Raw genomic sequence first — 9,867 nt, forward strand, 5'->3', positions numbered from 1 at the left:
TTAGCGGCCTTTTGTCCCAACCCCTCAGTAGTGTACTTGAAAAAAAATTGTATCTAACCACTCCACTTGCTTGTACAGGGCAAAGGTCTGAGGTCAAGCTTAGGACTCCTGTTTTCCAATTTGGCATCTGCACAATTCAGCCCAGTTCTGACTGGGCCCATATATTTCACAAACCCAGGAAGAAATGCATGGCAAACTCATCTTGTTTCCTCTCCGTCCTCAGAAACAGGTTTGGAAGTGAGAGGGAAGCACTGCTCACAGAAGTGCGCATTGCTGCCCACAAGTCTTATGGACTTTGCTTTCATGCTTCTGGAACTAGAGTGAGGTCGACTGTGTACCCTGTGTTCTGGCCCAAGCCTTATGGTTTCACATGTGTTAACATAGCACATTTGTTGGTTCCCTCCTGCTGGTCCACCTCTGACCCTATTGTGTAGCCAGCATGCCAAGGGCTGGATTGAATCTCTGGGGACGGGGCTGCTGTGCCTGGTGTAGAACACATGCCCTGTCTCCTGTTGACAGCCCCTTCTTTGTTCCACTGCCTCAGTGGAAAAGCCTGCAGACACACTGCCAGTCAGCAGAGATGCCTTCCTAACTTTCACCAAGAGCTGAAGTAGTTAAAAACCTTATCCTGGAAAGAAAACCCTAGCCTTCTCCTTAAAGACCTGGAAAAAGGAGCAAGTGACAGCTATAAGGAGTACTCCTTCCACTCTGGGACTGATGGCCTGGGTCTCTTATACAAGGCTTTAACTGTAAAAATCTTTTTTTCTTTATTTGAAGTTATTCATTTCTCACACACCGAAAAAAAGCCAAATGTCTTGTGCCTTTCTATGGGAACACCACATCCCTAGTTGCATATTAAGAACTTACTGTGGAAAGCCTAGAGTCTTCACCCAGCCCTATCCTACCCAGAATCATTAGTCCCTATTGAGAAGAAGGGGAGTGCTTACATAGAGCTGGAGAGATGACAGAGATTGAAGCTTTGTAAGTGGTAATCGGTTGCCCTTTTGTCCCTGTCTCAGCATTTAGTTGGAAGAGTCCTGTTGTGTTCCAGGATCCCTGGGTTGTTGGTTCAAGTCATTTAGTTACAATGGAAGTGTTAGCCAGAGAAGAGAAACAGGTAGAAATTTCATTGTAGCCATAATGGTTGTCAGGTATCCCATGTACAATTATAAGCCTTTCCTGACACCTTGTTCTTCCTGAGGTGAAGGCTTCGGACTAAACATGAAGCAGTCCGTGCCTCCAGCAGGCTTTACTGTCCCCAGGGAGACAGCTCAGAGGCCACCACAAATCACTTCTTCTACTTGCCATTCAAAGAGCCTCAGTGTTGCTGTCGTAAGTTTGGGGTTCAAGCAAAGAAAGTGGCTTTTCTCTACTTGATGGTGTTTTATTTGTCTCGTTCCCTTCTTCATTTTCTCCCTACTTGTAACTAACAAAAGGAATGGGAGATAGAAAGGTTATTTTTTTCATTCACTTATTTCTCATTTCAAAATTCTTTTTATGGGTGAGGCTGGGAAGAGGAACCAGTAACTTTCTCTCTTCAGCATGAAGAATCCCAGTTTGTATATTGGTGTTTAAAAAAAACAACTCAGACAAGATTTTCATGGACTATTTTAAAAAGTATGTGTCCTTAATATAAAGTTTATATTAGCAGTATTTAATCACTTCTCACCTGTAAAGAATAAGAGAAACAGAAGGTAAATATTCTTGCAGAGAATAATTAGCAGAGCTTTAAGATTCATTTTGGGTTAGATCCACTTTGTTTGCTGATGCATTGTTAATGTTTAGAGGTCTGTTATACTAATGTTATTTATTAATTATTTTTCATTCCCATACATAGCCAACTAAAGAGCTTTTCCATGCACCCGTGTCTGTCAAAAAATTATTTTTAAATAAAGTTCCTTTTGTTGTAGCAGACTTGCTGTCCAGGCACTTTGGAAATACAAGGGGTAGGGCCAGCTCCTTTGACCTACTAAATCCTGAAGCATTTGAGAGAAACTCAGTGGTCAGAAAGGGAGGAGAAGATGCTTGGCAGGGCTGCTGGTGGTCTCCCAATACAATCTTCCTCCACCACACCCTTCCATTTTAAGAGCAGAGCTTTCCCAATGAAGAGTGACTCCTGGGTTTTCTTTGATAGATCTTCATTCCACTTGCTTTTAAGTAGAGGTCTGCCCAAGTTCTCTTCCAGCAACTGCAAAGCATCTGATTTATGGACCTTTTGGCCCTTTCCCAACCAACCCTAGACGCCCCTGGTTCCTGTGTGCTAGAGTTAAGTAAAGGATTAGAAGCAAAGCAACTTCAGAGATAGTTCAACTTTATTTTTCATATATATATATATATAAATCCTGCAACCAACTTGTAAATTTATACACATCCTAACAGAACTATATATATATACATATATATATATATACCAAAGCTTTGGCCAGATCCCATTTCTAACTTCCAAGTACTATTCACCTTTATTGGGTCCTTCTAGAATGTGGGCTGTTCATGTGACAGTATGGTGCTAATGGGCCCATAGCTTAAATCCCTGACTGTAAGGGCCAGTTAGCGTTACTAATAGAGAAACTGTTACTCAGCCTCCTACCAAAATTAGTCACTGTCACAGGAAACCTGAAAACACAGCCTACTGATGGTGAATCGAGTTTCCTTTTCATGTTTCTGAGGGGACAATAAGGGACACCCATCCCTATCTAGCTTTCAGTAGGAGGCCATGAAAAACCCTGGAGTGGGGAGCAAACAGTTTCAGCAACAGCACTGCAGTCAGTGGCTTTCAGAGACTGCCACCCTCCAGGGCTGGTATGAGCAACCTAGTGTGACTGGGATTTTGTTTTGGGGGCACATCAACTCCCACAAATTCACAACACTGTGTTAGGTTTTAAGGCTATCTGAAAGGCCTACCAGCTAGTCAAGAAGCTAGCAAAAATGGGACTGCTCATTTCAGTTGTATAAGATCTCCACAAATATTGTGAGAGCTGGGGAGCTACAGCAGCCCTGCATCAAACGGGGATGGATGTGCTCTCCTGGGATCCTAAGGCCTCTGCTTGGGGTATGAACTCCACTCAGGCACCTTAGAGAGGGAGGAGATGATGTCCCCATCCCTAAGGCTAGGTAAACTTTGACAAGATGATGCCTTTTGGCTTCTTCCCATTCCACTGGTTTCCACAAGGGGCTCTGTAGGTGAGCCAGGATATAGGCGAGGCCATCTCAAGTCTATTCAAGGTCATCCCAGGTGCTGAGGGCAGACGGGGGAGAAAAGAGCAGAAGCTGTCCCACACGGGGGAGGGGAAGCATGGCAGGATTTTCTTTGGGCTAGTGCCTCAGGTCGATGTACTTCTCTCCCTGAAAATAGGTGAAGAGAAATGAGGATTTGGGAATGGTGGCCCTGGGGGCAAGGGAAGCCCAGGAAGCACTGGATGGGGAGGAGAAGGTGATGCAGAAGCTGGTGAACCAGATGCAGTCCCTGCTATAAGCAGCAGAAGTGAAGAAGAATGGGGAAAATAAAACATTTGGCCACAAACTGAGCCCCCATATCTAGAGCATAATCCCTTTTGGTAGAATAGAACTATTTCCCTCCTAAGACAGAAGATGTGGCAACAAATAGCTATGAGCAAAGGCCTCTGCCACAATCCTAATTTAGATCCTCATTTGTTACTAGCTGCCTTCTCTTCCAAAAACAAACAAAAACCCTCCTCACCCCTAGCCTCAGCCGGCTACCTGTCCATAGTACCAAAAAAGACTGACTCAGGTTTGCCTCTGTTCCATGCCCCTCCACCTTAAAAGGAGGACAAAGACCAAGGAGAGGCAGTGTGTGGGCTGGGTGACCAGTTAGGGCCCCTCCCTGGTCCCTAACAAGTAGTCAGGCCAGGCATTAGCCAGGGAAGCTGCCTCCTACCTGGTCTCTTGGCGCTCTCTTGTCACCGTTGCTTCCCTGCAGGAGGCCCATCTCTTCTGGGAGCTTATCTGACTTAACTTCAACTACAATTTCGTTCTTACGAGCCAGGGGCAGTGTGCTAGGGGAAGGGAGGGAGAGGTTGGCAATGTGGGGCACAAGGGGGAAAGGGCTGAAATTCTGGGTGCTATGGGGAAACGGGAGGGGAGGTGTGACCAATGGAAGCTGGGGGGTGGGCAATGAAGCATGGATTCTCTCCCCAACCCCCACATTCCTCTTTTAGCACAGGAGCAGGCAGGGGCTAACCCTTGGAAGCAAGCAGGCTGGCACAAAGAAGCGTTTTTCTTACATTTCCTGTTTGCCTGATCGCCCACAAGGCATCTTGCCTTTCTTGTAGAGGAAATAAAGAACAGCACCCAACACAGCCAGCAGCAGAATACAGACGATGACTGCCACGATGACCACTCCCTTGCTCTCCTGCCTTGTTCCTGCTGCCCAAAGACATGTCCATTCACTGCCTGTGCTTGATTCTCCCTTCTCCCAGTAGCCTCTTCCCTCAACCCAGGGCTCACAATCCACACAGCAGAAGCCAGGGAGGAAGTTAGGCATCACTCACCTTTCTTGACTGGGTCTCCTGGGGTGGGCACAGGAAGGAAGAGGGGTGTGAGAAATGTGAATGAATGAGCACTGCCCTGCCCTGCCCTTTCTTATTCTGCCCTTTGGGTCCTACTTACCTGTGGAGGTGCTGTTAATTTTGGCAGAAGGACTATTGGTGGTGGTGCCATGGCTGCTGGTAGTGTTCCCAGTGGTAGCAACAGTGGGGGTGGTTAAGTTGACTGGAAGGCAGAGAAGTGGGTTAGGAATAGTGGAAGAGGTAATACTCCATCAGGACATGCTTCTTTCTGGCTCCCTGCCAGGACTAAGCAAGGCAGAAGACCTTACCCAGCTCCAGAAGGATGGTAGTTTTGTTGCTTCCCAGGGAATTAGATGCCTGGCACACAACACCCTTCTCTAGCAGTTCTGGAATCACTTGGACTTTCAGAGTACTCAGGACACTCTGAAGATCTTTGTCATGTTCATAGACCTGTCCAAGAAAAGGTCCCAGGTCAGCAGATGGGCAATGGGTCTAGAAGTGAGGAGGGGGAAGAAGGTATGGGGAGAGAGGATCTCACTCAGGCTGTGAGGAGTAGAGGCCAGAGGGTCAGGGTGTGGGTGTCCTCTCACCGTTCCATTGACACTCCAGGAGATGGTGGGCCTGGGTTTCCCTGAGACCTCACATGTCAGGTTTACCACTTCATTCTCTTTTACCCACATGTGCCTTTCCTTTGCCATCACCCATGGGGATCCTGAGAGAGAGGAGAAGACTGGAGTAGAGCCAGGGGTCCTAGGATCGGTAATTACCTGAGCAAATTTTCCTAGCCTGGCTCCCTTTCCACCTGGGAAGGGTTAGGGATTCCTGGCCAAAGGAAGTTCACATTTCAATGGGAAGGTATATAGATCATCAAAAGATGAGCTGAGAAAAGACCCAACAAAAAAAGTGAGTTTATTCCCACCCTCAAAGGACCTCACCCTTAATGGTAACATTGACCAGCTGTGTATGTTTCAGGCCGGGCACTTTGGGCACAGATGCCACACAGAGGTAGCCTCCTCCTGCCTCCCTAGTCAAGTTGGTCAAATGCAAGACAGATCCATTCTTCAATACCTCTTCGGTCTAGATGAAAGAATTCAGGGAGAGGAGGAGTTGGTGGGCTTGTCTTTTTCACCCTGGCTCACCCCAGACGTCCCCATCCTGCTTGGATACCTTTTCTCGTTTCCATTGGAATACCACAGGCTGGGAGCTCTCTGCAGAACAGTTGAGTTTCAGGCTGTTGCCCTCAAAAGCCACCGGGGCCCTGGGTTGCACCTGGACGTTGGACACATCTGGGGGGCACAGCCAATAGCATTGGGACAGGTGTAGTTCAAACTGCTGGCCCCTATCACTGTGCCTAGGGTTTCACAACCCAATGACCTCCCTTTTCCCTTGGGCATCAGGCCCCCTTACAGTTCACCAAGAGCTGCTGTTGGTCCATCGCCTCCCCTCCAGTTTCAAGGTCCAGACCAAAGCACTCATACAGTCCGCTGTGATGCCTATTTGCTTGTTCCAGGACCAGGACCCCATCGGTTATGTTTTCTACCTCAAGCCAGTGATGACTGGAAGGGTCCTGGGGGAGGAGTAAGGCAGGAGGAGGGTAAAGAGGGAGACAGTAGGATGTCAGAAAACATGAGCTTTCTACCAGAATTCCCCAACCTGACCCAGAAGACCTGGTGTCTGGTCCAGGCCACCATGCCCTCTTCACCTGCTTTCGGATTGTGAAGTGGGGTGAAGGGTTGCCATCTGACAAGCACTTGAGCTCCACCTTGTCTCCTTCCTTCAGCAGCCTATTTGGCATCACCTCTAGCCACACCTTCTCCATTGGGTCTAGATGGACACAAGGGGTGACACTGAGCTTCTGGCACCCTGACAAACCCACCTCTGAAAGGTGGATGGTGGATGTAAAGCTGTTGACGCCAGCTTCCTATGCAATGGCAGAAGGTGGGGATGGGGGCCTTGGGAGAAGGAAGGGAGGGAGAGAAGAAGTTATAGCTGCCTGGCTCTGGCATAATCCCACCCCACTGCAAGCACAAACACAGAAGAGTCTATTTAAGGTGGGAAGCAGGACTCACAGTAGACGGTGACATTGATTTCCTTGGATTCCTTCATGTGGTCGCCCCCGGGAAGCCGGTAGCCGAGTTCACAGTAAAAGAGGGCCTCCTTATCCTCTTTATCCAGCTGTGCCCACAGAGTGCTTCGCACTGTATAGAGTCCACTAGACTCTTTGGTTCGTGATTCTGTAAATCTGATCCCTGAAAAGAGTGGGTAAAGAAAGAAAGGGGTACAGCCTCGAGCAATTATTCATTTCTTCCCTTCTCTCCTAGATGAGCCACTCTGCCAGTGCCTACCTCTGTCCATGATGGGTGGGGAGGGCCTTAGACCACTTAGCTGCCTTTTAGACCACTAGCTCTCAGAAAGCCTAGTACTAGTGCAATCAGATATCTGCATGGTGACAACTGTCAAGGTAATGGGATGGTCACTATTCCTTCCAAGAAAGATAAGATAAATGGGAATGACTGGCACAGCAAAGGGTCTCTTCATAGTTGGGCAGTGGCCAGATGGGCACAGAACATATCGGTTACTCACGATTCTTCTCTTCTTTCAGAGGTGTCCGGTTTTTATACCAGGTGATGTGAGGGAGTGGGTATCCATCTTCCCCATTGCAGGTGGCAACCTGGGAAGAAAGATGCCAAACCTAGTACTTGTGGGCCCCTAACCACTGGATCCTGGCCTCTCTAGTTCTCACCTCTCCTGTGCCCATGCATTGCTTACCTCCTGAAGGACCTTGCTGACTACAGAGATGCCAGAAGTGCTGGCCTGGATTGTGGGCTCCTTGGGGGCTTCTGTAAGATTAACAAGAGATGTGAGTGAGGGGCAGTAGACAGGCATGTAGAAATAGGAAGAGAACAGCAGTTCGGAGGATACACAAGGCAAAAAAGAATGCCATGGGAACTCAAGGCAGTTATCAATGGGCAAGAGAGGCGGAACACGCTGGTAAGAACGGAAGGAAGAACTCACTGTAAATGCGGAGCTGGATGTGTTTTTCCTGGGTGCGAGAACCAAGGGCTTTGACCTGGCAGACGAAGGTACGCTCATCTCTGGGGGTAACGTGTGCCAGAGACAGATTGGCTCCCCCCAAAAGGGTCAGTCGGTGTTGGTAGTCACCTGGATCAGGCTGGCCCTGACCCTGGCGCACCCGGAAGATGGGAATGAGTTGATCCTTGTGTTTCTAAGGGAGGGAAGGAAGAATGAGTGGGGCAGTGTGAGGGATCCACTTGGGAGCAGAAGTATCTCCCACTCCCATGGGACAGAGGTCTTTCCTCTTAACCTTTTGCAATGCCAAGGTTGCCATTATTCATGTTTCTTCCCCTCACCCTCTCTCTTCCTCTATCTCCCTTTGACCCCCAGGTGTCTGTGCACTCACAAAGAACCAGTCCACATGGCTGTGGTTGTCAATGGGCAGGGAGCTGTCACAGCTAAGATGGGCGTTGTCTCCCACTTGAAACTCTATTATTTCTGGGATGACCTCCTCCTCACCAGGCACTCCTAGAGAAGGGTGGTGAACATGGGTGTGTGTGCAAGGGGAGAGAGGGAATTGTTATTAGGAGCCCCTACCCAAGCAGCTGTTCCCAGCTCCAGCTGTTTTCCCATCAGTCCCCCCCACCTTGTTCCCTAACAGCTGTTCTCTTGCCTCCTTCAGAGTTGGGGTTCTGACCCTGGCCCTGTCCTTTCTCAATTCCCTCCCTCTAAGAGGCTGATTTCCTCTTATCCCAGGCTACCAGGCCCCCTCCAGCCCCTGGCCTGGAGTCAGGGATATTTGGGTCCTAGAGGCACCTGCTTAGTTAGGGTGGAGCCCTGGAGATGAAGCTAAACTTCTCCAGAAGCCAGATGGCAGGGGAAGGGAGAGGGCAGCCCTGGCTTGGGGCCAAGGGGAAGCCCTCCCTTCAGTCTTCTGTGTGAGTTCAGACTGTGAGAATGTCAGGCATCCGCCTGGCTGGGGGAGTGGAGGGCAGCACATACAGCTATTCTTTGTGTGGCACTCTCTCAGAGGTAAAGGCAAGGTACTAGACTTATGTGCCCTCTCTCCAAATGGTATATGGTTTCTTTCTTTACCAGGGACATGCTCTGGCCCTGACCCACTCCATCTGGAGCCACCTCTCTTGCTTCCTTCATTTGTTACATTTAAGAACAAGGGCAGTGAACCCCAGGAGTCTACATTTCTCCCCCTCATCCCTGCTCCTGCCCCCTCCCAGGGTGATGTCACTGGTGCCAGTTGTCGATGCTTGCACTACCATCCCCTTCAGGCTGGTGATGTCACCGGTGCTGTGGTCTGGGCCCGACTCAGGGAAGGCTGGGTCTGAATCCTGACACTCTAGCCCATGACTGGCACAGTAGGCATGGGAGGAAACCAGGCACAGGTGTAGAGAGAAGCTGCCCCCTCACTAAAGAGAGGGGCAGAAGCCCAGTGGCTGGGCCTCAGTTTCTTTTCTGGTAAGAGAGTTGGCTTGGGTCAGTTGAACACACTTCAGAGTACAGAAGCCCATTTTAGCTCTTTCCCCTAGAAATAAATCTAGTCTGGGAGGCGGCGTCAGGGACCCCAGGGACTGCACTGGGAACCGGGCCAGAGAACTGGGTACTGCCCCTTCATCCTCCACCCCTCAGCCTGACTGGGGCAGGGCCTTGGGGAGCTAACGCCAAAAGAAACATCTGTAGCTCGATTCCGGGCCATACAAGGGCAGAGGGGACCCCGGTGTGTCCAGCTCCCGGCTCAGCGATGAAAAGAGTATGGAAGCAAAGACTTCCTCGACTGTTTCCAAACAGTTTCTGAGCCGTGTGATCTAGAAGCGTGGACTACCTTGGCCCCTGGGGGGCCTTGGCTAGGCTTCAATACCGGAGTCCTCCGTTCTTTCTCCCGTAGCCTAGGTAGAACCTGGCTTCAGATACCCTCCTCCCTTTGGCTGGTAGTCAGTCCTGCCAACGCCCAGGGCGGGAGAGGAGTCACGGCCGCCCATCCCCCTCCCCATCTCACCTCTAACTTGGCCCTCTGCCCGAGCTAAAAAAAAAAAAATGGGAGGAGGGGCTCCGACGGTCTCCCCATCACATCCCCCATCCCATCCAAGCTAGGGAACCCGCCATCCCTCTCAAGAGTCGGTTGTTTCATTCAGGATTTGGGGGAAGGGGCATAGACAGTTGTTACTGGCTACCTCCACCAGGGATTTCCCGCCCCCCAGTCTCCGGAGAAGACTAGCATATGGGGGAGATGCACTCTCCACTGCAGGCTCGCGATCCGCTCCAACTCTCTTCCCCCCACCCCCTACCCCCACCCCCGGCTCGGCAACTGCCC

At 50.0% G+C, this 9,867-nt stretch overlaps 1 protein-coding gene across 4 annotated transcripts in view; it reads right to left on the bottom strand.

Moving 5' to 3' along the window:
- Positions 1–2,298: 2,298 nt before the first annotated feature.
- MCAM (melanoma cell adhesion molecule) overlaps positions 2,299–9,867 on the bottom strand; it is an 8,260-nt gene continuing 691 nt past the window's right edge. The window contains exons 2-17 of one of the 4 annotated variants that reach the window (XM_044666388.1): positions 7,948–8,069; positions 7,542–7,752; positions 7,296–7,366; positions 7,110–7,197; positions 6,596–6,775; positions 6,229–6,350; positions 5,934–6,093; positions 5,694–5,812; positions 5,462–5,603; positions 5,117–5,238; positions 4,835–4,976; positions 4,627–4,728; positions 4,509–4,526; positions 4,242–4,383; positions 3,896–4,013; positions 2,299–3,342 (exon numbers count right to left, since the gene is read on the bottom strand). In XM_044666388.1, the coding sequence (XP_044522323.1) occupies positions 3,313–3,342; positions 3,896–4,013; positions 4,242–4,383; positions 4,509–4,526; positions 4,627–4,728; positions 4,835–4,976; positions 5,117–5,238; positions 5,462–5,603; positions 5,694–5,812; positions 5,934–6,093; positions 6,229–6,350; positions 6,596–6,775; positions 7,110–7,197; positions 7,296–7,366; positions 7,542–7,752; positions 7,948–8,069 (1,889 nt within the window). In that variant the 3' untranslated portion in view covers positions 2,299–3,312. The remainder of the gene's footprint in view (positions 3,343–3,895; positions 4,014–4,241; positions 4,384–4,508; positions 4,527–4,626; positions 4,729–4,834; positions 4,977–5,116; positions 5,239–5,461; positions 5,604–5,693; positions 5,813–5,933; positions 6,094–6,228; positions 6,351–6,595; positions 6,776–7,109; positions 7,198–7,295; positions 7,367–7,541; positions 7,753–7,947; positions 8,070–9,867) is intronic. The other 3 variants (XM_044666385.1, XM_044666386.1, XM_044666387.1) reach the window with 3 other exon arrangements.

The sequence above is a fragment of the Gracilinanus agilis genome, chromosome 3 (assembly GCF_016433145.1).
Source record: "Gracilinanus agilis isolate LMUSP501 chromosome 3, AgileGrace, whole genome shotgun sequence".
NCBI lineage: Eukaryota > Metazoa > Chordata > Mammalia > Didelphimorphia > Didelphidae > Gracilinanus > Gracilinanus agilis.